This window comes from Solea solea, chromosome 4 (genome assembly GCF_958295425.1).
Source record: "Solea solea chromosome 4, fSolSol10.1, whole genome shotgun sequence".
In the NCBI taxonomy this organism is placed as follows: Eukaryota; Metazoa; Chordata; class Actinopteri; order Pleuronectiformes; family Soleidae; genus Solea; species Solea solea.
In genome coordinates this window covers 527,501-553,927 of record NC_081137.1, presented here as the reverse complement: position 1 = coordinate 553,927, position 26,427 = coordinate 527,501, and the positions used below count along the sequence as shown (strand labels likewise).

The following is a 26,427-nucleotide window of genomic DNA, read 5'->3' as shown; positions in this document are numbered from 1 at the left end:
ACATTTTATTAGTCAATTGACATTTTATAGTAAAACTAATGTGTGAACAGTGATTCTTAGAATGAAGACACAACTGCTTAATAATGACTTTATTGCTTTTGTGTTGAAACTGGAATCAATGATGTGTGACTCATTTGGAGGTTCATTGCTGCTATAATTGCAGCTGACCACTAGATGTCACTGGTAGCATCTTTCTTTGAAGCTTTGAAGCTTCGAATCTTTTTTCGGTACAATCAGAAAGAAGCCTCAAAAGCTTCATGAGGCTTCATTTGCCCATCTCTACCAAAAATGGCTTTGGCAATGCACCTTAAAGGCACTTTAAAGGCAACGGTGCTTTGATACCAATTACAACAATAAAGCTGGTGGAATGACCTACCGAGCACTACCAGAACAGGGGGCGTCCCTGTCTGTCTTCAAGAAGCTCTTGAAAACCCAGCTCTTCCAAGAGTGTCTTCTGTCCGAGCACTTACCTTTTACCCCGACCCCTGCGTCTCCTTCTGCGCTTGGATCCACCTCGGCACTCTCACCCTCTGTCAGTCCATTGTTCCTATCGAGTGGAGTTCTTTCCAAGACTTCTTCTATGTCGCTTATTCCTCTCTTTTAAGTTGCTTTGGATAAAACCGTCTGCTAAATGCTTAAATGTAAACATACAGTCGTCAGTCGTCTACATATACAGGGATTGTTGTTGAGACACAGGACGTTAAAGAAAAACATCACTTTAGTAAAAATATGTGTTTTTATTTCTCTTTCAGACTTAAAGGCAAAAACGGTCTGTGCAGTTAAAGAAAAAAATAAAAATCCAGTTTTGTGTTAAAATTAAAGGGGGAACTCTTCTGAACCTTCAGTGTTTCACTGTGACCTGAGCTTTAAATAAACATCGTCATCAGAGACGCAACAGAAGACAACGTTAGTCTCAAAGTGTTAAAAACAAGGACAGGGACTTTCCTTCATGTTCACACAAAAGTCATTATTTACAAAACAAAGAAGCTCGTTCATCTGCACAGACTTCTGCTTCACGCTGCAAGCTCCGCCCACTCCCAGGTGTCATCATGGCAGCAGGATTCAACGTTTGAGTCCTCAACGAGCCGAACTTTGACCTGTCATTTCCTGTGAACAACAAACGTGAAGAGGAAAGAGGGTTGGTCTTTGAGGTTGTGTTGTCTCTCTGAGGTTGTGTTGTGTCCCTGAGGTTGTTTTGTCTCTCTGAGGTTGTGTCTCTGAAATTGTGTTGTCTCTCTGAGGTTGTGTCTCTGAAGTTGTGTTGTCTCTATGAAGTTGTGTTGTCTCTATGAAGTTGTGTTGTCTCTCTGAGGTTGTGTCTCTGAAGTTGTGTTGTGTCTCTGAGGTTGTGTTGTCTCTCTGAGGTTGTGTCTCTGAAGTTGTGTTGTGTCTCTGCGGTTGTGTTGTGTCTCTGAGGTTGTGTTGTGTCTCTGAGGTTGTCTCTGAGGTTGTGTCTCTGAGGTTGTGTTGTGTCTCTGAGGTTTTGCTGTGTCTCTGAGGTTGTCTTTAAGGTTGTGTTGTGTCTCTGAGGTTGTGTCTCTGAAGTTGTGTTGTGTCTCTGAGGTTGTGTTGTCTCTCTGAGGTTGTGTCTCAGAAGTTGTGTTGTGTCTCTCTGAGGTTGTGTTGTGTCTCTGAGGTTGTGTTGTGTCTCTGAAGTTGTGTTGTGTCTCTGAGGTTGTGTTGTGTGTCTCTGAGGTTGTGTCTCTGAGGTTTTGTTGTGTCTCTGAGGTTTTGTTGTGTCTCTGAGGTTGTGTTGTGTCTGAGGTTGTGTTGAGATGTTTTTTATTAAAACTTAAGTTAAATATGTAACAAACACTCACTTCAGTCTTTTCTTCTGTCACATGTTCTTTGTTTGTTTCTTCTCCAGAACTTTCCTCCTGCTCTTGCTCCTGTTCCTGCTCCTCCTCCTGCACCTGCTCCTCCTCCTCCTGCACCTGCTCCTTCTCCTCTCCGCCTGATGGAGATCTGTCTCCTTCCTCTTTCTTCTCCTCCTCTGCTTTGGTCTCAGTCTTTGACTCGTCGTTTTTGTGGATTGTTTTTTTTTCAGGACACATTGAATCATCTGTCTTAAAGACGTCCTCCTGGTCTCCTCCTCCTTCTGTTCCACTGTCGACACTGACCTCCTCTCCACTGCTGGACTTCTTGTGGCGACGGGACGGAGGGCGTCGTCTGATGGAGTGACGAGCTCGACTCTGGAGAAGAACCAATCAGAGCACAGAGTGAGGTTTGTGTTGTGTCGATTTAAAAAAGAAAGAAATGTGTCTGACCTTATTGATGCTGGACAGGATGGATCCCTCCACCACGGTGGGAGGGGCTTCAAAGGAAGTAGGACCCTCCTCCTCGGTTATTGGAGAGTCAGGGACTGGTGTGGTTGGGGTTGGTGTGGACGAGCTGGTTACTGTGGTTACCGTGGTCACGGGGGCGGAGCCAGGTGAGGGCGGGGGGAAAGATGGAGGCCGCAGCCTGAAGCCAGGACTCTTTGGTGACGGCAGCTGAGCCGAGGGAGAGAGAGCGAGGGAGGCCTACACACAGAGAGAGTGTGATGCCACAGTGATGTCACAGTGATGTCACCGTGATGTCACCAGCAGAAGTCTCTTCCACTCACCTGAAGCTTCTCAATCAGAGCTGAGTTCCTCTTGGATTTGGCAGGTGAGGTGACATCAGGAGTCTACACATACACACACAGTTTTAGTTTGTTATGGTTGGTTGAAGGTTGTTTCTTGTCTCTCTCAGATTGTTTCCTGTCTCTCTAAGGCTATTTCGGTTGTTTCCTGTCTCTTTAAGGTTGTTTCCTGTCCCTCTAAGGTTGTTTCCTGTCTCTTTAATATTGTTTCCTGTCTCTTTAAGGTTGTTTCCTGTCTCTTTAAGGTTGTTTACTGTCTCTTTAAGGTTGTTTCCTGTCCCTCTAAGGTTGTTTCCTGTCTCTTTAATATTGTTTCCTGTCTCTTTAAGGTTGTTTCCTGTCTCTTTAAGGTTGTTTCCTGTCTCTTTAATATTGTTTCCTGTCTCTTTAAGGTTGTTTCCTGTCTCTCTAAGGTTGTTTCCTATCTCTTTAAGGTTGTTTCCTGTCTCTCTAAGGTTGTTTCCTGTCTCTTTAATGTTGTTTCCTGTCTCTTTAAGGTTGTTTCCTGTCTCACCTCGTGTTCGTCTCCGTGTGTCTTTGGCAGCTGTAGGGAGCGAGGTGGTCGTCGTCTGACCGGCTTCTCCTGCTTAAAAACAACAACAACAACAACAACAACAACAACTGTCACACAGGTGCGTGTGCGTGCGTGCTTGTGTGTGCGCATCACTACTCACGGTTTGTTGTCCTGCAGCGTCTTCCTGTGCAGGAGCTGAGTCTCTGAATCTTCCTGCCAGTTCAGCCACAGAGCGACGGGGAGGAGCCTCCTCCTAAGGGAGGGAGGGTAAATGTCAATGCTTCGAATCCCGGTGTTTGTGTGTATGTGTGTGGAGTTAGAAACACGCCGTGGTTCATTCTCTGTGATGGACAGGTGACCTGTCCAGGGTGTGACTCCTCCTTTCTCCACCCCCCAGGTGTGTTTCAGGTCGCGAGGTCACTTCCTGTCTGTGGCAGCTCTGACCTTGTCAGGGCGGACATGTGTCCTGATGTCTTCCGACAGCTGCTCATCTGTGTGTGTGTGTGTGTGTGTGTGTTTCTGGTATCACTTGTGTTATGGGGACCCAAATCTGACTCAAACACACTCACTTTATGGGGACATGTCTTCATAAAGGGGACAAAAATCCAGTCCTGTAATATAATGGGGTTAAGACCAGGTTTAAGTGTTTGAATTAGGTTTAGGACAGTCCATTGTCTTAATCTTAACCTTAACTCACAAACAGTCCATTTTTAAATGCGAGGACATGCACAATTGTCCTTACATTTCACAAAATGTCTTCACTTCCTGTGGTTTATAGACTGGGTTTTTCCGTCCTCACAAAGACACACACACACAGACACACAAGCACTCTCTCTCACACACAGACACACACACACACACTAACAGCTGTTGACGTAGGGTTGATGTGTGTGTCCATTTTAGTTGTATGTCTCACATCGCTGACATTCAACAGATAATGAAACACACACACACACACACAAACCTGTTTTTATATCTTAGTGAGGACACCCATAGACCTTACCCTTACCTTAACCATTACAACCTTTTAAGTGCTGATCCTAAAACCAGGTCTTAACCCTAAAAAAAGCCCTTAAAGTTGTCCTCGCAAAGATTTGAATACACACACATACAGACACACACAGACACGCACACACACACCAGGCAGAAACGCAACCGTTAAACCACTTCCTCTTTCCCTCTGTGGTTATGTGTGTGTGTGTGTGTGTTCATGCCATTTGTTTTTCAAAATAAAAGCACCTGTTGTTTGTACTTAAAGAAACAGATTATAGATGATACCGTTTCTAAAAGAAAATAAAATTCACCACAGTCAACAAATATCAACAGCTCCATCTCCCATGATCCTTTGCTGCCACAGCTCCTTACTGTTAAAATGTGTGTTCATTTACTATTGTTTATTATAATTTACTATCTATTTCTAAAACATCATAAATGTCACATTTATGGATTTAGTTGTACATAAAATCATATATGTGTCAATAAAACCTGTTTAAAGTCTATTTTTACATTTAAAACAAAGAGTCACATTTATGGATTTAAAATGTGCGGTGCGTTTAAGTGCCGTTGTAAAACTTTGACACCCGGCATGTGATCTGAAATTTATGATGGATTATAAGAAATCAACCATGTTCTATAACATGGTCTATAACGTGGTCTATAAGTTATACACCACGTTTTAATCATGTTATACGGTCTATAACATGGTCTATAATGTGGTAAAAACACTGTAATCAGACACTTTCATGTAAAAAAATCTGAAATTTGTCCAGAGAGCAACTTCATTCAGAGGAAACACAAATAACACACACACAGACACAGTAGAGTTAGAAGAGTTTTACCTCCATCCTGCTCGTCGTCTCTCCACAACTTCACTTATGACAAGTATGTGTGTGGGGGGGGGGGGGGGGGGGGCGAGCAGCCTGCAGGTTAAATATAGAACAGAGTCACTACTGACACACACACACACAGTGAGAGAGAGACACACACACACACAGTGAGAGAGAGACACACACACACACAGTGAGAGAGAGACACACATACACACTGAGAGGTTCAACTGAATTGACTGAAGTCGACTGATTTAACTTTTATGTGTGAGACAATGAGGACTAGTCCTGCTGTTGTCCCCAGAGTCTGCTGTTGTCCCTCAGTCTCCTGTTGTCCCTCAGACTGCTGTTGTCCCCCAGTCTGCTGTTGTCCTCCAGTCTCCTGTTGTCCTCCAGTCTCCTGTTGTCCCCCAGTCTCCTGTGGTCCCCGTCTCCTGTTGTCCTCTAGTCTCCTGTTGTCCCCCAGTCTCCTCTTGTCCCTCAGTCTGCTGTTGTCCTCCAGTCTCCTGTTGTCCCCCCAGTCTGCTGTTGTCCCCCAGTCTGCTGTTGTCTCCGTTGCTCTGAGGGGAAGTTGAGTAACACGAGCAGAGAAATTGTCTTCTTTCATTTCTTCTTTTTGCATTTCTTCACGTGTGTGACTTTTTTGTTCAGAAGAGACACCGGGCAGAGACGCAGGACGTGGGTGTTTTGAGACGAAGAGTGAAACAGGAAAAAGACTGCGTTATGGAGGAGGACACCTTATAAGGTGAGATGAATGTCCCTGAGACGTTAGACGTTACACAACGTCTGTCAATAACAGAGACAGGAAAGACTCTTGACAATCATGAATCACATCAGACACAAACCAGACCTGATTATCCTGACCTGGACTTTCATCCTTTGGTACTTTGATGTAGGAGTGGTTTACAAAGTTGTGTGATCAGCGTTTGTCAAAACCGTCAAAATGGTTCAGTTTGAATGATTTCTTTGTTCTATGGAGCAAAGAAACAAGAAAAATATTCACATTTAAGTTGATCAACTTAATTTTAAAAGTCCAGTATTCAGAGTGTGTGAGTTCCTGTGTGAGCAGGTATCTCAGCCGGTTCAAGGGGATTCTGTACAATCCTAAATGCACCAGGAATTCATGGAGTGGTATCTTTGTTCACAACCACAGATAAGGCGTTAGGTTTGGTTCAAGTTTTTCGAAAGTTTTTTCGACAAAAAGACAAACAAATGAAACTTGAAGAAACTTGAAACTGAAGACTTGGGTTCAATGTTAAAAGTAAACAGTCAAAAGCTCTAAGAGAACCTAAAGAACGGCAGCAGCAGGTAGCTCGTCGACTAAAATGTCTTCGTACAGTATGTTGACATACAGTAGTACAGTATGTTGAAAGTGTCATGTAGTGGAGATAGCAAATATTTTCCCTAAATAAGTCCAAAAACACTCTCTGGTGGAGAGTAGTAAAAATGATCACTTCCAAGGCAAAAGCCCAGACTGAAACCCGTCCATCCATCCATGATATAATCAAATGCATTATGCTTTAATGGAAGTGAGATGAAAAGTGCAATTTGAATGGATTTCAATGTGACATTTTCCTCTCCATCAGGGACATTATGAGCCGCTCTGACTCTGACTCCTCCCTCGCTCTTTCTCCTGGCGAATTACGAGGTCCGCACACTCCAAAGCCCTTCCTCATGTCATCCAGGTTCCACCCCCTTCATGGCCCTGGCTCTGGGTTTGGAGGAGGAGAAGGAGGAGGAGGAGGAGGAGGAGGTCTGGAGAAGAGCTCCAGCCTCGGGGAGCTGAGGGGAAGTCCCACCTCCGTCCTCGCCTCGTCCAGCTCCACCCGCTCCCTCTGCATCGCGTCTGACGCCGCCAACAGTCTGGCGTCCTCGTCCTCCGCCTCGTCCACTTCATCGGGAGGTCGCGGGACGTCCAGGAGGAGCCCGGCGGAGGAGGACGGCGGCGAGGAGAGCGAGTCGTCCAGCTCCAGGAGGAGACACGCTTTTGATAAGATCTTCAAGAAGAAGCAGGGGCGTCACTGACAAAAACACCTCACTCTGCTTTTAGAGGTTTCAGGTCCACGACAGACGTCCCTCACATGAAGAGGGACGGGTTAAAGACAAGGGACGTTTGATGGATTTAAAATGATTGACTTTGGGGGAAAGAATTCTGTTTTCTAACTTTTTCCATTCATGAAACAAGTGGGTGTGGTTTGACACAGCTTTGGTTATTGTCTGAACACGGACAGTTGAGGTTTTTATTTTTTGACGTGTTGTTGAGCATCAAGAATCAGCCTGACACATTTTAGCCACTGAGCAAAAGACTCTCCCTCACCAAATGCTGCTGGTCTACTGCTGCCTCGTGTGGTCACTTTGTGTCACTGAGGTCAATCTAAACTAAGGAGTTCAAATTTCTGAAGTGACAAAATAAGACATTTGAACTTAGTGATGGAGGCAGCAGTGGATCAACAACTCCTGTGTGCTGTCATGTTAAAATCACTGATTTTCTCTGTGGACTTTGGTGTGGGAGAGTGAGCGGTTTACGAACTTCAGTTTCCTGTTGGAAAAGTGCGTTTAACAGTGAGATAAAGACATCGCAGACTTGTGTTGATGTTGATTTTATCAAATAAAAAAGGCTCAAGTAACTGTAAACTGAAGTTAGTAAACCACTCACTCTCCCACACCAAAGCCCATAGAGAAAATCAGTGATTTTAACATCACAGCTCACAGGAGTTGTTGATCCACTGCTGCCTCCATCACTCAGTTCAAATGTCTTATTTTGTCATTTCGCCTTTTAAAAATCTTCAGTCTCATTTACATCAGTGACACAAAGTGACCACACGAGGCAGCAGTAGACCAGCAGCTCCTGTGTCCCCGTGAGCTAAAATCACTGATTTTCTCTGTGGGCTTTGGTGTGGGAGAGTGAGTGGTTTACAAACTTCAGTTTCCTGTTGGAAAAGTCTGTCTAACAGTGAGATAAAGATGTGAACATGTTCTTAAAGACATCGTAGACTTAAACTGACGGAGATGTGATGACACAAGTGTATTTTGAAGGGGATTAAATGTGTTAAATAGCCTAGTTCTTAACAGCAGGGGGCGCTCACAGCAATCAGCTCTGACTGTGTGTCAGTGACTCAGAGCCAGTTTTTGAAAAACCTGAACTGTCCTTTTATTGTTTTATGCCAATTTTATAACAGGCACAATTATTATTAGTGTTATTATTATTATTGTGGTTATTAATATTATTATAGTAATTATTATTATTATTATTTTGTTACGTGATTAAAGTGTGAAGTTGAAAATGAAGATGAGTCTCTGCTTTTATCAGGAGATACACAAAAAGGAAAAACGGTGATTTTGTCACTTGACGTTTGTTGTTGTTGTTGTTGTTGTTGTTGTTGTTGTGTGTCAGTGGGTAAAATAATAAAGTGAGTCCAGGGAGTTTTCACGGACATGAACTTCAACATTCCGGCTGCAGAGATTCAGACACTTCTTGTCTCTTTGTGTGGACTGAACCTTTAAAACTTGTATTTGACACAGCACAACTTCAGATTGTGATGACATCGATCTGCTCGTTAAAGTGATTCTACAAAATGTTTGAAAGGATTAATTACAGGTGGAGCTGCTCCTGCACAAACACACACTGATTTAAAAGCCTTTGTGTACTTTCCGTGACTTGGTACATTCCACTCCACCCCTCTGTGTCGATCTATTTGGAATGTTCCACTTCCTTTGTCGGAGGCGGAGCTTCTTCTGCGCAGAGACAGAAACAGCGAGAGGACGAGGAGCAGCGGGAACAACCATGTGGACAAACATGTGGACAAACATGTGGACAAACATGTGGACAAACATGTGGACAAACATGTGGACAAACATGTGGACAAACGTGGTAACTGCTGTTTAAAATGATCCACACATTTCTTAGATTCTCTGTCGACGCTCTGTTCACACCTGCTGTTCAGGTTACACCTGCTAATGCTAACGTGACGTCACTGCTTCACAACAAACACACGTGTGTTGTCATTGTGACAGTATGTCGTCAAAACTGTCCAAATATGAACTCTCCGAGTGTAGTATGTCCTCAAAAACGTCAACATATAAATTGTCCACATATGTCAAAGAATGTCCTCAACACAAACTGTCAATAGACCATTAAAACTGTTCACAATGAGTATCTAGTCTGGCCAGTAGCAGGTTAGCTGCTGCTAATGTGACGTCACTGCTCCACAGCAAACACATGTTTTCAGAAAAGTGACTTAGTGTCAAATATGTCATTATGTAGTATGACGTCATAGTGTCAACAACTGTCCCACATGTCCTCGTATAATATGCAGAGGTGGGTAGAGAAGCCAAAAAAATGTCTCAAGTAAAAGTACTGTTACTTTAAGATAATAATTACTCAAGTAGAAGTAAAAATACTCATGAAAATAATGACTTCAGTAAGAGTAAAAAAGTACGCAGAGAAAAGACGACTCAAGTACTCAAGTAATGAGTTTCTCCGGATTTATTTTTGAAATATTCAGAGCAACACAAATAGTACAAAATACACACAATATAATATAAAACAACAATGTTTAAATGTTAAATAATAAGATTTTAAATAAAACAATAAATACGGCCTTTAAAATAGGAAGAGAAATAGATCGCACATGTAATAAAAAATGAAGTAACGACCGTCACTTAGCCAAATGGAACGGCGTCAAAGTAACGTTCTTTCTTCAAATATATACTCAAGAAAAAGTAAAAGTACGTTGCAATAAAACTACTCAAAAAAAAAACTAAAATTACGAAAAGATCCAAAAAGGTACTCATGTATTTGTAGTGGCGTAAAAAGTTAAACTATGAACTGTCGAAAAGTGTCCTAGTATAGTATGTCCTAAAAAAATATCTTTATTATTTAGTAAACTGTCAAAAATGTCCAAATATAATACATCAACAAAAATATATGTCACTATACCATTAAAACTGTTTAAAATGAGTATCTAGTCTGGCCAGTAGGGGGCAGGTTAAGTAAAAAAACTGTTGAGGAGCAGTAGTTTAGTAGAATTTCAAAATAAAAGTGTCTGTGTTGATATGGATCAATATATAGTTGACAATAAAAAGGTTTTCCTGTGTTTTCCTCACATTTCTTCACTCATTTACTGCAGTGAGCACATTTGAACACTTTAAAGTGGACACTGCTTTGTCTCATCATGTCCTCTGACTGAAGACCTGCAAACAGCTGCCATTAAAGGCACAGTTCATGTGTTTTCAAGTCATTCCATTCACAGTCGTCACTAAATACATCAGAATCCTCAAATGTTTTCAGGATTTTTAAAGTCTTTGTAACTGATCTACAACTTTGTTTGGAGCAGGACCAGGAGCCAGGAGCCAGGACCAGGACCAGGACCAGGAGCCAGGAGCCAGGACCAGGACCAGGACCAGGAGTAGCTGGAGGAGGACGAGGAGCAGCGGGGACAGGTGTGTGGTAGCTGCTGCTTAAAAATGATCCGCACATTTCTTAGATGTTCTGTTGACGCTCTGTTCACACCTGCTGTTAACATCCGACCTGAGGGATCCGATCACAGGTGTTCAGATTACACCTGCTAATGCTAACGCTAATGTGACGTCACTGCTCCACATGTAAACACACACACCTTTCATTTCTCTTTCTTTGTTAAAAGGAACAAAGAAACCGGAAAATGTTCAACATTTGTAAGAAAACTAAAAACAATTCATCGATTATTAAAGTATTTGACAATTCCTTTAGTAATGGTTTAATTATGCAGTAATCGTTGCATTTCTACTTGGTTTATATTTTTAAAAATAATTATCAGAGACACCATGATGCGATTTATCGTGATATTTGCAATAAACTGTATAAATAAATAAAATAAATACATTTTCATTTATTTATTTTTAATGACGTTTATTTGTAACATCAGTTAAAAAAAAATACACTAAAAAAAAGAAAACGCCATATTTCACTGTATTAGTTTTTCTGCTAATAATTCTCTCAAACAGCGTCACATCCTGTGTGTAACCGTAGCAACCACAACAACATTAGCTGCACGTAAAGTCGCACTATTGTATCGACGCAGTTTCACGTCAGACACTGGAGACGCATCTGAGCCTCGTCGCATTTACACTTGTGTTCAGTACATTTTCTGGAGCAAACCATCACTCTTTCACCTGTGATTTCATACCCCTCACACGGACGTTAACAGCACTTGTCAACAGAGCCTCTGTTTAATGTGTTCACATCATTTTTACATTGTTAACAAGTGAAAACTGTGGACGAGTCAAAGTGACAACATTCAATCAATAAATACACCATTAAATAAAGACTCACATGTGTCTCACATTCATTCATTCACATTGGAATTAAATACAGAAATGTCTCATTGTTAAATGTGTCATTCATTCATTCACATTCTCAATTCATTTGATGTAAAAAAAAAACCATAGAATTACTTAAAGACTATTTAATGAATTATTTCATGACTTACTGCAACACAGGACCATGAATTAATTCATTAAATAGTGAAGAAGTTATGTATGTTTTTTACATCAAATGAATTTGGTATTTGAATGAATGAATGACACATTTATTAATGAGACATTTATGTATTTAATTCCAATGTGAATGAATGAATGTGAGACACATGTGAGTCATTATTTAATGGTGTATTTATTGATTGAATGTTGCCACTTTGATTCGTCAACAGTTTTCACTTGTTCACAATGTAAAAATGATGTGAACACATTAATCACACAGAAGTCTCATTCATGTGCTCATCATTTTGAAGCAGCAGTTACTGGACACCTGGACCCAACTCAGTGGTCAACAGTCCAGGGAGTGAACCCCTATAATTTTTTTTGTCTTTTTATGGCATTTTTAGGGAATTTTTTTGGGCCAAAATGTGAAATAAAATGTTATAACCCCCTGCTGTCATCTGTGCGGGGGGCCGGGGGAGCACAGCCCAGCCCCGGCCCCAGTTTGGCCCCGGCGCCGGGGCCAAGTGTTCGGAGCATGCTGGATTTGAACCAGCCACAGCCGGACTGGCACAACCTCCTCGCGGTTGCGAACCAACCCACCACGCCACGAACCCTTTGGAGGTTTGGGAAGGAGCTCCGGGCGTTATTGAGTCTTCACTTTGGCTGTGGAACCTTAAACCTTGACGTATAAAGGAATTGAACCGTCAACGTCAGGACTGAAAGGTTGCTCTCTAACCAGCTGAGCTAACTGTCCACACTCTTCCTCAGGTTTTCTGACACCTATTCAGTCTCTGTGTAGAATATTGGGCTTAAAAAGTTGCTTCATCTAAGATTTGAACCTCTGACCCCAGGAACTCCAGTCTTTGTCTGAACCACGTGAGCTATTTGTCCTCACACACTTCTTCTTCAACGTTGGACGACTTTCAATAACAGATGAGCACAAACATGACTTCAGCGAGACCTCAGACTGATGAAGTATTTAAGGATACATGTCCTCCATAATGGGCCAAACACTTGGTGTAGTGGTTAGTGCTCTTGCCTTTGAAACAAGAAGACCTGGGTTCGAGACCCAATTGGCACAAATATCTTTGTGGAGTTTTTCATGTTCTCCCCATGTGTGCGTGGCTTTTCTCCGGTTCTCTGGCTTCCTCCCGCAGTCCATCAATCGTCTACCGCTTTGTCATGGGGGCTGCTGTGCCAAGCTCAGCTGTCATAGGGTGATAGGCGGGGTTCACCCTGGACTGTTCGCCACTCCATTCAAAACATGCAACACAGTGATGAGGTAAATTTCCATTCTCTTCAGGTAAGATTCGAACCCTTGACCATATGAACGCCAGTCCTTGTCTGAACCATGTGAGCTAGTTGTCCTTGATTGGTTTTTCAGCCAATTTGGAAGTCTTTCAATTATAGAACTCATGACTCCAAAAAAACGTCTGACTGATGAAATATTTAACAATGTCTGTCCCTCATCATGGACAAGATGGTTGGTGTAGTGGTTAGTGCTCCTGACTTTGCAGCGAGGGGACTTGGGTTCGAGACCCAGTCAGAACAACGGTCTTTCTGGAGTTTTTCATGTTCTCCCCGTGTGTGCGTGGCTTTTCTCTGGGTTCTCTGGCTTCCTCCCACAGTCCATCAATCGTCTACCGCTTTGTCATGGGTGCTGCTGTGCCAAGCTCAGCTGTCATAGGGTGATAGGCGGGGTTCACCCTGGACTGTTCGCCAGGCCATTCAAAACATGCAACACAGTGATGAGGTAAATTTCCATTCTCTTCAGGTAAGATTCGAACCCTTGACCATAGGAACGCCAGTCCTTGTCTGAACCATGTGAGCTAGTTGACCTTGATTGGTTTTTCAGCCAATTTGGAAGTCTTTCAATAATAGAACTCATGACTCCAAAAAAACATCAGACTGATGAAATATTTAAGAATGTCTGTCCTGTGCGAGGGGCTACATGGTTGGTGTAGTGGTTAGTGCTCTTGCCTTTAAAGCGAGAGGACTCGGGTTCGAGCCCCGCTTGGAACAAGAACCTTTGTGTGTGTGGAGCTTTAGAGACAATCAACCATTCAACCATTCACTCTTTGGAAGTATTTCAATAGTAGATTACTTATGACTTCACAGACCTCAGCCCTGATTGACCAGGTCAATTTAGAGTGAACGATTAACCTCATCCCCATATTGCATGTTCTTGGACTGAACGCAGAGAAAAGCCACACACACGGGGGGAACATGAAAAACTCCACAAAGATCCTTGTTCCAACTGGGTCTCGAACCCAGGTCTTCTTGTTTCAAAGGCAAGAGCACTAACCACTACACCAAGTGTTTGGCCCATTATGGAGGACATGTATCCTTAAATACTTCATCAGTCTGAGGTCTCGCTGAAGTCATGTTTGTGCTCATCTGTTATTGAAAGTCGTCCAACGTTGAAGAAGAAGTGTGTGAGGACAAATAGCTCACGTGGTTCAGACAAAGACTGGAGTTCCTGGGGTCAGAGGTTCAAATCTTAGATGAAGCAACTTTTTAAGCCCAATATTCTACACAGAGACTGAATAGGTGTCAGAAAACCTGAGGAAGAGTGTGGACAGTTAGCTCAGCTGGTTAGAGAGCAGCCTTTCAGTCCTGACGTTGACGGTTCAATTCCTTTATACGTCAAGGTTTAAGGTTCCACAGCCAAAGTGAAGACTCAAAAACGCCCGGAGCTCCTTCCCAAACCTCCAAAGGGTTCGTGGCGTGGTGGGTTGGTTCGCAACCGCGAGGAGGTTGTGCCAGTCCGGCTGTGGCTGGTTCAAATCCAGCATGCTCCGAACACTTGGCCCCGGCGCCGGGGCCAAACTGGGGCCGGGGCTGGGCTGTGCTCCCCCGGCCCCCCGCACAGATGACAGCAGGGGGTTATAACATTTTATTTCACATTTTGGCCCAAAAAAATGCCATAAAAATGCCATAAAAAGACAAAAAAAATGATAGGGGTTCACTCCCTGGACTGTTGACCACTGAGTTGGGTCCAGGTGTCCAGTAACTGCTGCTTCAAAATGATGAGCACATGAATGAGACTTCTGTGTGATTAATGTGTTCACATCATTTTTACATTGTGAACAAGTGAAAACTGTTGACGAATCAAAGTGGCAACATTCAATCAATAAATACACCATTAAATAATGACTCACATGTGTCTCACATTCATTCATTCACATTGGAATTAAATACATAAATGTCTCATTAATAAATGTGTCATTCATTCATTCAAATACCAAATTCATTTGATGTAAAAAACATACATAACTTCTTCACTATTTAATGAATTAATTCATGGTCCTGTGTTGCAGTAAGTCATGAAATAATTCATTAAATAGTCTTTAAGTAATTCTATGGTTTTTTTTTTACATCAAATGAATTGAGAATGAATGAATGAATGACACATTTAACAATGAGACATTTCTGTATTTAATTCCAATGTGAATGAATGAATGTGAGACACATGTGAGTCTTTATTTAATGGTGTATTTATTGATTGAATGTTGTCACTTTGACTCGTCCACAGTTTTCACTTGTTAACAATGTAAAAATGATGTGAACACATTAAACAGAGGCTCTGTTGACAAGTGCTGTTAACGTCCGTGTGAGGGGATGAAATCACAGGTGAAAGAGTGATGGTTTGCTCCAGAAAATGTACTGAACACAAGTGTAAATGCGACGAGGCTCAGATGCGTCTCCAGTGTCTGACGTGAAACTGCGTCGATACAATAGTGTGACTTTACGTGCAGCTAATGTTGTTGTGGTTGCTACGGTTACACACAGGATGTGACGCTGTTTGAGAGAATTATTAGCAGAAAAACTAATACAGTGAAATATGGCGTTTTCTTTTTTTTAGTGTATTTTTTTTTTAACTGATGTTACAAATAAACGTCATTAAAAATAAATAAATGAAAATGTATTTATTTTATTTATTTATACAGTTTATTGCAAATATCACGATAAATCGCATCATGGTGTCTCTGATAATTATTTTTAAAAATATAAACCAAGTAGAAATGCAACGATTACTGCATAATTAAACCATTACTAAAGGAATTGTCAAATACTTTAATAATCGATGAATTGTTTTTAGTTTTCTTACAAATGTTGAACATTTTCCGGTTTCTTTGTTCCTTTTAACAAAGAAAGAGAAATGAAAGGTGTGTGTGTTTACATGTGGAGCAGTGACGTCACATTAGCGTTAGCATTAGCAGGTGTAATCTGAACACCTGTGATCGGATCCCTCAGGTCGGATGTTAACAGCAGGTGTGAACAGAGCGTCAACAGAACATCTAAGAAATGTGCGGATCATTTTTAAGCAGCAGCTACCACACACCTGTCCCCGCTGCTCCTCGTCCTCCTCCAGCTACTCCTGGTCCTGGTCCTGGTCCTGGCTCCTGGCTCCTGGTCCTGGTCCTGGTCCTGGCTCCTGGCTCCTGGTCCTGCTCCAAACAAAGTTGTAGATCAGTTACAAAGACTTTAAAAATCCTGAAAACATTTGAGGATTCTGATGTATTTAGTGACGACTGTGAATGGAATGACTTGAAAACACATGAACTGTGCCTTTAACGGCAGCTGTTTGCAGGTCTTCAGTCAGAGGACATGATGAGACAAAGCAGTGTCCACTTTAAAGTGTTCAAATGTGCTCACTGCAGTAAATGAGTGAAGAAATGTGAGGAAAACACAGGAAAACCTTTTTATTGTCAACTATATATTGATCCATATCAACACAGACACTTTTATTTTGAAATTCTACTAAACTACTGCTCCTCAACAGTTTTTTTACTTAACCTGCCCCCTACTGGCCAGACTAGATACTCATTTTAAACAGTTTTAATGGTATAGTGACATATATTTTTGTTGATGTATTATATTTGGACATTTTTGACAGTTTACTAAATAATAAAGATATTTTTTTAGGACATACTATACTAGGACACTTTTCGACAGTTCATAGTTTAACTTTTTACGCCACTACAAATACATGAGTACCTTTTTGGATCTTTTCGTAATTTTAGTTTTTTTTTTGAGTAGTTTTATTGCAACGTACTTTTACTTTTTCTTGAGTATATATTTGAAGAAAGAACGTTACTTTGACGCCGTTCCATTTGGCTAAGTGACGGTCGTTACTTCATTTTTTATTACATGTGCGATCTATTTCTCTTCCTATTTTAAAGGCCGTATTTATTGTTTTATTTAAAATCTTATTATTTAACATTTAAACATTGTTGTTTTATATTATATTGTGTGTATTTTGTACTATTTGTGTTGCTCTGAATATTTCAAAAATAAATCCGGAGAAACTCATTACTTGAGTACTTGAGTCGTCTTTTCTCTGCGTACTTTTTTACTCTTACTGAAGTCATTATTTTCATGAGTATTTTTACTTCTACTTGAGTAATTATTATCTTAAAGTAACAGTACTTTTACTTGAGACATTTTTTTGGCTTCTCTACCCACCTCTGCATATTATACGAGGACATGTGGGACAGTTGTTGACACTATGACGTCATACTACATAATGACATATTTGACACTAAGTCACTTTTCTGAAAACATGTGTTTGCTGTGGAGCAGTGACGTCACATTAGCAGCAGCTAACCTGCTACTGGCCAGACTAGATACTCATTGTGAACAGTTTTAATGGTCTATTGACAGTTTGTGTTGAGGACATTCTTTGACATATGTGGACAATTTATATGTTGACGTTTTTGAGGACATACTACACTCGGAGAGTTCATATTTGGACAGTTTTGACGACATACTGTCACAATGACAACACACGTGTGTTTGTTGTGAAGCAGTGACGTCACGTTAGCATTAGCAGGTGTAACCTGAACAGCAGGTGTGAACAGAGCGTCGACAGAGAATCTAAGAAATGTGTGGATCATTTTAAACAGCAGTTACCACGTTTGTCCACATGTTTGTCCACATGTTTGTCCACATGTTTGTCCACATGTTTGTCCACATGTTTGTCCACATGGTTGTTCCCGCTGCTCCTCGTCCTCTCGCTGTTTCTGTCTCTGCGCAGAAGAAGCTCCGCCTCCGACAAAGGAAGTGGAACATTCCAAATAGATCGACACAGAGGGGTGGAGTGGAATGTACCAAGTCACGGAAAGTACACAAAGGCTTTTAAATCAGTGTGTGTTTGTGCAGGAGCAGCTCCACCTGTAATTAATCCTTTCAAACATTTTGTAGAATCACTTTAACGAGCAGATCGATGTCATCACAATCTGAAGTTGTGCTGTGTCAAATACAAGTTTTAAAGGTTCAGTCCACACAAAGAGACAAGAAGTGTCTGAATCTCTGCAGCCGGAATGTTGAAGTTCATGTCCGTGAAAACTCCCTGGACTCACTTTATTATTTTACCCACTGACACACAACAACAACAACAACAACAACAACAACAACAAACGTCAAGTGACAAAATCACCGTTTTTCCTTTTTGTGTATCTCCTGATAAAAGCAGAGACTCATCTTCATTTTCAACTTCACACTTTAATCACGTAACAAAATAATAATAATAATAATTACTATAATAATATTAATAACCACAATAATAATAATAACACTAATAATAATTGTGCCTGTTATAAAATTGGCATAAAACAATAAAAGGACAGTTCAGGTTTTTCAAAAACTGGCTCTGAGTCACTGACACACAGTCAGAGCTGATTGCTGTGAGCGCCCCCTGCTGTTAAGAACTAGGCTATTTAACACATTTAATCCCCTTCAAAATACACTTGTGTCATCACATCTCCGTCAGTTTAAGTCTCCGATGTCTTTAAGAACATGTTCACATCTTTATCTCACTGTTAGACAGACTTTTCCAACAGGAAACTGAAGTTTGTAAACCACTCACTCTCCCACACCAAAGCCCACAGAGAAAATCAGTGATTTTAGCTCACGGGGACACAGGAGCTGCTGGTCTACTGCTGCCTCGTGTGGTCACTTTGTGTCACTGAGGTAAATGAGACTGAAGATTTTTAAAAGGCGAAATGACAAAATAAGACATTTGAACTGAGTGATGGAGGCAGCAGTGGATCAACAACTCCTGTGAGCTGTGATGTTAAAATCACTGATTTTCTCTATGGGCTTTGGTGTGGGAGAGTGAGTGGTTTACTAACTTCAGTTTACAGTTACTTGAGCCTTTTTTATTTGATAAAATCAACATCAACACAAGTCTGCGATGTCTTTATCTCACTGTTAGACGCACTTTTCCAACAGGAAACTGAAGTTCGTAAACCGCTCACTCTCCCACACCAAAGTCCACAGAGAAAATCAGTGATTTTAACATGACAGCACACAGGAGTTGTTGATCCACTGCTGCCTCCATCACTAAGTTCAAATGTCTTATTTTGTCACTTCAGAAATTTGAACTCCTTAGTTTAGATTGACCTCAGTGACACAAAGTGACCACACGAGGCAGCAGTAGACCAGCAGCATTTGGTGAGGGAGAGTCTTTTGCTCAGTGGCTAAAATGTGTCAGGCTGATTCTTGATGCTCAACAACACGTCAAAAAATAAAAACCTCAACTGTCCGTGTTCAGACAATAACCAAAGCTGTGTCAAACCACACCCACTTGTTTCATGAATGGAAAAAGTTAGAAAACAGAATTCTTTCCCCCAAAGTCAATCATTTTAAATCCATCAAACGTCCCTTGTCTTTAACCCGTCCCTCTTCATGTGAGGGACGTCTGTCGTGGACCTGAAACCTGTAAAAGCAGAGTGAGGTGTTTTTGTCAGTGACGCCCCTGCTTCTTCTTGAAGATCTTATCAAAAGCGTGTCTCCTCCTGGAGCTGGACGACTCGCTCTCCTCGCCGCCGTCCTCCTCCGCCGGGCTCCTCCTTGACGTCCCGCGACCTCCCGATGAAGTGGACGAGGCGGAGGACGAGGACGCCAGACTGTTGGCGGCGTCAGACGCGATGCAGAGGGAGCGGGTGGAGCTGGACGAGGCGAGGACGGAGGTGGGACTTCCCCTCAGCTCCCCGAGGCTGGAGCTCTTCTCCAGACCTCCTCCTCCTCCTCCTCCTCCTCCTCCTCCTTCTCCTCCTCCAAACCCAGAGCCAGGGCCGTGAAGGGGGTGGAACCTGGATGACATGAGGAAGGGCTTTGGAGTGTGCGGACCTCGTAATTCGCCAGGAGAAAGAGCGAGGGAGGAGTCAGAGTCAGAGCGGCTCATAATGTCCCTGATGGAGAGGAAAAACAAGTCAGCAGGAGACGTTTTTTGACGTCTAACTATACTTTGACGTTTTTTGACGTCTTACTGTACTTTGACGTTTTTTGACGTCTAACTATACTTTGACGTTTTTTGCCGTCTTACTATACTTTGACGTTTCTTGACGTCTAACTATACTTTGACGTTTTTTGACGTCTTACTATACTTTGACGTTTTTTGACGTCTTACTATACTTTGACGTTTTTTGACGTCTAACTATACTTTGACGTTTTTTGACGTCTAACTATACTTTGACGTTTTTTGACGTCTTACTGTACTTTGACGTTTTTTGATGTCTTACTGTACTTTGACGTTTTTTGACGTCTTACTGTACTTTGACGTTTTTTGACGTCTAACTATACTTTGACGTTTTTTGACGTCTTACTGTACTTTGACGTTTTTTGATGTCTTACTGTACTTTGCTATTTTTTGACGTCTTACTGTACTTTGACGTTTTTTGACGTCTAACTATACTTCGAGTTGGAAATTCCAAGTTCTGACTACAAACTTAATGCAGCATCCTCAAAATTCTGTTTGCACAAGTGCATGCTGGTTAAATTAGTTAACTGTTAGAGTCATAGGTGGGTTTGCTAACTTGTGCACTAATACACGTTTCGTGCTATCTCATACATTAAAACTTCCCTTTCTTAACTAGGAATTTAGCTTGTTAGCATGCTAACACTTGCTTATTATCAAAGTTAGCTCACATTAGCAAGCAGCAGTTAGCAGTTGTAGCAAACATGTGGGACATTAAGACAAAGATTAATTCTGTTAAAGTTGTTGTAATTTTATTTTCAAATCCCATGTTAATAAGTCACAACAACGCTAGTTTGTGTCCGGCTCCGTTTAAGCGACGACAAAGTACTTAAAAGTTTGTGAAATTCTGAATTAAAAAACAGGAAAATACACAGTCATGTGGAGATGAGGAAACATAAAGGATGAAAAGAGGTGACAAGATAAGAAGTGAAAATGCGATAAAGGAGCGAGAGGGACGAAGATTTTCTCCAAAAAAAATGAATTGAGCTTCAGTACAGAAGAGAATCTGAAGAGAAGGAAATTTCACCCTGAAACCACGTCAATCGCGACCGCCCATAAAACAGCACCACAATCAGCGCATGTAAAAATAAATTCGGATTTTTTTGAATCAAAGTATCTTAAATTTTGACTCCCTGATTTTGAATGAGCCCCAAATCCTCGGGTAAACGCTGGATCCTCACGACTTATTTACGCAAACATCACAACCCCTGCGATTCACACCGAGCACAAAGTCTAATGTTGCGATTTTTGCAGTTGTGTTTGCTGAATTAGTTGCGTTAACAACCAGCAAATTTCCTCATGGCATTTGCTTTTCGGTATTTTTTGTTACGTTTTTTTTGAAGTTTTTTGACATCTTACTTAACTAAGACGTTTATGTTTTTTGACGTACAAAACATTACGTGCAAGTTCTCACACGTACACTGAAACAAAACGAACGACCATGATAACGTTTTTTCTTCCCGATTATTTTGTAAATGATAAATTATTGCTGGTTATTTGTTTTGTTAGTTTCGTTAAGCACACATATTCAAACGTTACATGGTTGATTGAAAATCGGCATCTTTGCGGCAAAACAGAGAGGAGATACCCAAAGCTGCCGGAGCGACTACGCCGTGTTTGACCTGCCACAGCTCCCCCTGCAGGCGGGAGGCTGCACGACGCCTCCAGAGAGTGGAAGTAAGAAGACTGGAAGAGCAGAGCAGAGACATGAGCGGTGCCTTCAGCGCAGGAAGACGAGGAGGACGACGGACGAGGAGGACATAAGGAGAAGGCGGGGAGGTGAGGAGAGGAGGCGGGGCCAAGTGAGGGGTGAGAGAGGGAGGAGGAGAGAGAGGGGGCGGGCACAGGGAGGAACTCCAGCTGGCCAATGGAGTGGCTGCGATTCTGCCGCCCACTAGGGGGGCGGGCCGATGATAGCAGGCCACACCCTTCTTGAGGAGGTAAGCCCCGCCCTTCCACCAACCTCTGAGAGCTGAACATCAGACCGGGGTCTCCTCGCCTCTGCCGCAGGGGCGTCAGACTCTGAGCTGCAGGAGAGAGAGAGGGAGGGACTTAGTGGTTTTATTTTGAAAAGCCAGAATCACAGTTTTTATCTGCGTGTTAATGAAAGGAAAATGTTAAATCAGTTCATTCATCGGCTTCAGCTTCAGTTTTTATTTTTACTTCTACTTTTATTCTGCAGACAGTTTCTGTGTCTCAGTGTTTTTTACAGACTGTGCTGAAGCTGAGACGACGAGAAGGTTCACTGTGAACGACCGGTGAGGACATGAGTGACGAGGAGGGGAAGCAGGTGAGGTGGTGACAGAGTGAAGGGGAGAGGAGGAGCAGAGGAGGTGCAAGAGGAGTTCACAACCTTTTGTACTTCATACAAAAATCTAATGTGCATCAGTTTAAGTCCACGATCTCTTTAAGAATGTGTTCATGTCATTATCTCACTGTGAGACAGACTTTAGCAACAGCAAACTGAAGTTTGTGAACCACTCACTCTCCCAAACCAAAGCCCACAGAGAGAATCAGTGATTTTAGCTCACAGGGACACAGGAGCTGCTGGTCCTCTGCTGCCTCGTGTGGTCACTTTGTGTCACTGAGGTAAATCTGAACAAAGGATTTCAAATGCTGAAGTGACAAAATAAGACATTAGAACTTAGTGATGGAGGCAGCAGTGGATCAACAACTCCTGTGTGTGTGATGTTAAAATCACTGATTTTCTCTCTGGACTTTGGTGTGGGAGAGTGAGCGGTTCACAAACTTCACTTTTATAATTTAAACCACACTTCAAAAATCATGAAGTGCTCCTTTTAAATGTGTTGAAATAAACAGTAAAGTTTCCTGTTTACACTAAAAGAAATTAATCTAAACTTAACTTTTATTTAAATTAATAATTCATTCATTCATTTATTGTTTTTTCAGGACCAGTGTGAACCCTGACTGAGTGCAGAGGAGTGAACCAATGAGGGAAGGGGAGGGGGGGCTGGAGGGAGGGAGGGGCCAACCAGAGTGTTTCCATGGCGACTGTGTGTCTGCGATGCCACTCAGGGGCCAGAGGTCGCTCACTCGCCGGTCCATCTGCCACGCTGCGTCTGCAGGGAGAGCCAATCAGGAGAGAGATGCCCAGAAAAGACAACCAATGAGAGGAGAGGGGGTGGAGACCAGGGAGAGGTCAGGTGACTTCCCAAAGAAACAGCTGAGTTAAAGGACAGTTCCACCGGTTATTTTTCTCGCGTTGATCTTTCACCTCCATGAACACGCGTGGATTAGTCTACCGCTGGAAATAGTCCCTGCTGATGCACATACTCTCCCTTTAGTATAAACAACTCAGGATATTTTTAATGAGCAAGTTTCACTATAGTTACAGTAAATGTTAAAGGGATAGTTCACTGTAAACCACTCACTCTCCTACACCAAAGCCCATAGAGGAAATCAGTGATTTTAGCTGCGGGGACACAGGAGCTGCTGGTCTGCTGCTGCCTCGTGTGGTCACTTTGTGTCACTTCAAATAAATGCAAAAAAGGATTTTAAAAGCCGAATTAACAGAATAAGACATTTGAACTTAGTGCTGGAGGCAGCAGTGGATCAACAACTCCTGTGTGCTGTGATGTTAAAATCACTGATTTTCTCTATGGGGTTTGGTGTGGGAGAGTGAGTGGTTTACAAACTTCAGTTTCCTGTTAGAAAAGTCCGTCTCACAGTGAGATAAAGACGTGAACACGTTCTTAAAATATCATAGATTTAATCTAGCATAAACACTAAAATCCAGAACTATCCCTTTAACCTTCAGGGTCCAGAAAGCAAACGTGCTGAAACAGAAACTGGATCGTGTTGATCGGGACTATCTTCAGCGGCGGATGAATACACCGTCTGTAACTCACACTGCAGCGTCCCAGGGGACAGGATGTCCTCGTCCATGTCGTCCAGGTCATCAGAGAGGATGAGGTGCTGAGGGGTCGGAGGTCGCAGGCCGAGCATGGACGGGTCCAGGTTGAGTGCAGCGGCCAGAGCTCCCAGACCCGGATTATGGACCAAACAGAAACCTGTCATGGACTCGATCTGCTGCCAGCGGTGGAGCTTCTCCCTCAACGCTGCCGTCACCTCAGCCAGCGCCTGTCTGCAGGGGGCGGGGCAGAGACAGGGGCGGAGCCTGACTTCATGCATTCATTACTTTCAAATTAAGAGCACAAGCTCATGATATGAGAACTATTTATCCACCAGGTTAAAGGTCACTCACTTGGCTGACAGGATTTTATGGTCGACGTCATCCAGAGACGAACTGTGAGCCACGTGGAACGTTCCAAACAGAGAACTTCTCTTCTTCTTTATCTTCTCTGCCTGGAACCACAGCATCATCTTCATCTTCATCATCATCATCATCATCACCATCATCATCATCATCACCATCACCATCACCATCACCATCATCATCACCATCACCATCACCATCATCATCTTCATCTTCATCTTCATCATCATCATCATCATCACACTCATCATCATCATCATCATCACCATCATCTTCATCATCATCACCATCACCATCATCATCATCATCATCATCATCACACTCATCTTCATCATCATCATCATCATCATCATCATCACCATCATCTTCATCATCATCATCATCATCACCATCATCATCATCACACTCATCATCATCATCATCATCACCATCACCATCATCACCATCATCTTCATCATCACCACCATCTTCACCATCATCACCATCATCATCATCATCACCACCATCATCATCATCTTCATCATCACCATCACCATCATCACCATCACCATCATCTTAATCATCATCATCATCTTCATCATCACCATCATCTTAATCACCATCTTCACCATCATCACCCTCTTCATCATCACCACCACCATCTTCATCATCATCATCTTAATTACCATCTTCATCATCATCTCCACCATCATCACCATCATCATCATCACCATTACCATCATCATCACCACCATCTTCATCATCCCAGTCTCTGGCCTGCAGCGGTTGTCTCTCTGTCTCTTGATGTTATAATACTGGACTTCGATGTGTCAGTGTTTCATGTGTCTCAGTGTCTCATGTGTCTCACCCCGTCTCTGGCCTGCAGCAGTTGTCTCTCAGCGCTCTGTCTCTTGATGTTTTAATACTGGACTTCGATGTGTCAGTGTTTCATGTGTCTTAGTGTTTCATGTGTCTCAGTGTCTCATGTGTCTCACCCTGTCTCTGGCCTGCAGCAGTTGTCTCTCAGCGCTCTGTCTCTTGATGTTATAATACTGGACTTAGATGGGTCAGTGTTTCATGTGTCTCAGTGTCTCATGTGTCTCACCCCGTCTCTGGCCTGCAGCAGTTGTCTCTCAGCGCTCTGTCTCTTGATGTTATAATACTGGACTTCGATGTGTCAGTGTTTCATGTGTCTTAGTGTTTCATGTGTCTCAGTGTCTCATGTGTCTCACCCTGTCTCTGGCCTGCAGCAGTTGTCTCTCAGCGCTCTGTCTCTTGATGTTATAATACTGGACTTAGATGTGTCAGTGTTTCATGTGTCTCAGTGTCTCATGTGTCTCACCCCGTCTCTGGCCTGCAGCAGTTGTCTCTCAGCGCTCTGTCTCTTGATGTTATAATACTGGACTTCGATGTGTCTTAGTGTTTCATGTGTCTCAGTGTCTCATGTGTCTCACCCCGTCTCTGGCCTGCAGCAGTTGTCTCTCAGCGCTCTGTCTCTTGATGTTATAATACTGGACTTAGATGTGTCAGTGTTTCATGTGTCTCAGTGTCTCATGTGTCTCACCCCATCTCTGGCCTGCAGCAGTTGTCCCTCAGCGCTCTGTCTCTTGATGTTATAATACTGGACTTCGATGTGTCAGTGTTTCATGTGTCTTAGTGTTTCATGTGTCTCAGTGTCTCATGTGTCTCACCCCGTCTCTGGCCTGCAGCAGTTGTCTCTCAGCGCTCTGTCTCTTGATGTTATAATACTGGACTTCGATGTGTCTTAGTGTTTCATGTGTCTCAGTGTCTCATGTGTCTCACCCCGTCTCTGGCCTGCAGCAGTTGTCTCTCAGCGCTCTGTCTCTTGATGTTATAATACTGGACTTTGATGTGTCATTGTTTCATGTGTCCAGTGTCTCATGTGTCTCACCCTGTCTCTGGCCTGCAGCAGTTGTCCCTCAGCGCTCTGTCTCTTGATGTTATAATACTGGACTTCGATGTGTCTTAGTGTTTCATGTGTCTCAGTGTCTCATGTGTCTCACCCCGTCTCTGGCCTGCAGCAGTTGTCTCTCAGCGCTCTGTCTCTTGATGTTATAATACTGGACTTCGATGTGTCAGTGTTTCATGTGTCTTAGTGTTTCATGTGTCTCAGTGTCTCATGTGTCTCACCCCGTCTCTGGCCTGCAGCAGTTGTCTCTCAGCGCTCTGTCTCTTGATGTTATAATACTGGACTTCGATGTGTCAGTGTTTCATGTGTCTCAGTGTCTCATGTGTCTCACCCCGTCTCTGGCCTGCAGCAGTTGTCTCTCAGCGCTCTGTCTCTTGATGTTATAATACTGGACTTCGATGTGTCTTAGTGTTTCATGTGTCTCAGTGTCTCATGTGTCTCACCCCGTCTCTGGCCTGCAGCAGTTGTCTCTCAGCGCTCTGTCTCTTGATGTTATAATACTGGACTTTGATGTGTCATTGTTTCATGTGTCCAGTGTCTCATGTGTCTCACCCTGTCTCTGGCCTGCAGCAGTTGTCCCTCAGCGCTCTGTCTCT

The 26,427-nt window shown here is 42.6% G+C and overlaps 3 protein-coding genes across 11 annotated transcripts in view; 1 reads left to right on the top strand and 2 right to left on the bottom strand.

The window, feature by feature from the left end:
* Nucleotides 1-966: 966 nt before the first annotated feature.
* dub (duboraya) lies at nt 967-5,793 on the bottom strand. Of its 4 annotated transcripts, none has more exons than XM_058627770.1 (8): nt 5,178-5,793; nt 4,976-5,056; nt 3,298-3,390; nt 3,138-3,209; nt 2,606-2,668; nt 2,268-2,522; nt 1,821-2,192; nt 967-1,107 (listed from the first exon to the last, which is right to left on the bottom strand). In XM_058627770.1, exons 2-8 carry the CDS (start codon nt 4,979-4,981, stop codon nt 1,078-1,080), a joined length of 891 nt encoding a protein of 296 aa, XP_058483753.1. In that variant the 5' UTR covers nt 4,982-5,056; nt 5,178-5,793; the 3' UTR covers nt 967-1,077. The 4 variants fall into 4 exon arrangements, with proteins under 4 accessions (XP_058483753.1, XP_058483756.1, XP_058483751.1 ...); XM_058627773.1 differs by having other exon boundaries at nt 3,138-3,206; XM_058627768.1 differs by lacking the exons at nt 4,976-5,056; nt 5,178-5,793 and adding an exon at nt 3,707-4,925.
* Nucleotides 2,135-7,683, top strand: LOC131458594 (inhibitor of growth protein 1 homolog). 3 transcript variants are annotated; one of them, XR_009240112.1, is made up of 4 exons: nt 2,135-2,224; nt 3,168-3,255; nt 5,615-5,708; nt 6,550-7,683. XR_009240112.1 is itself a non-coding variant. In XM_058627780.1 (4 exons), exon 4 carries the CDS (start codon nt 6,557-6,559, stop codon nt 6,986-6,988), a length of 432 nt encoding a protein of 143 aa, XP_058483763.1. In that variant the 5' UTR covers nt 2,516-2,649; nt 3,168-3,255; nt 5,615-5,708; nt 6,550-6,556; the 3' UTR covers nt 6,989-7,664. The 3 variants fall into 3 exon arrangements, 2 of the variants coding, with proteins under 2 accessions (XP_058483763.1, XP_058483762.1); XM_058627780.1 differs by lacking the exon at nt 2,135-2,224 and adding an exon at nt 2,516-2,649 and having other exon boundaries at nt 6,550-7,664; XM_058627779.1 differs by lacking the exon at nt 2,135-2,224 and adding an exon at nt 2,516-2,649 and having other exon boundaries at nt 3,121-3,255; nt 6,550-7,664.
* A 10,068-nt stretch (nt 7,684-17,751) lies between these two features.
* Nucleotides 17,752-26,427, bottom strand: part of LOC131458289 (stromal interaction molecule 1-like) — a 17,088-nt gene continuing 8,412 nt past the window's right edge. For 3 of the 4 annotated variants that reach the window (XM_058627256.1, XM_058627257.1, XM_058627258.1), the window contains 5 exons: nt 23,911-24,011; nt 23,555-23,790; nt 22,679-22,765; nt 21,649-21,712; nt 17,752-19,620 (listed from right to left, as the gene is read on the bottom strand). In XM_058627256.1, the coding sequence (XP_058483239.1) occupies nt 19,173-19,620; nt 21,649-21,712; nt 22,679-22,765; nt 23,555-23,790; nt 23,911-24,011 (936 nt within the window). In that variant the 3' untranslated portion in view covers nt 17,752-19,172. The remainder of the gene's footprint in view (nt 19,621-21,648; nt 21,713-22,678; nt 22,766-23,554; nt 23,791-23,910; nt 24,012-26,427) is intronic. The other variant, XM_058627259.1, reaches the window with a different exon arrangement.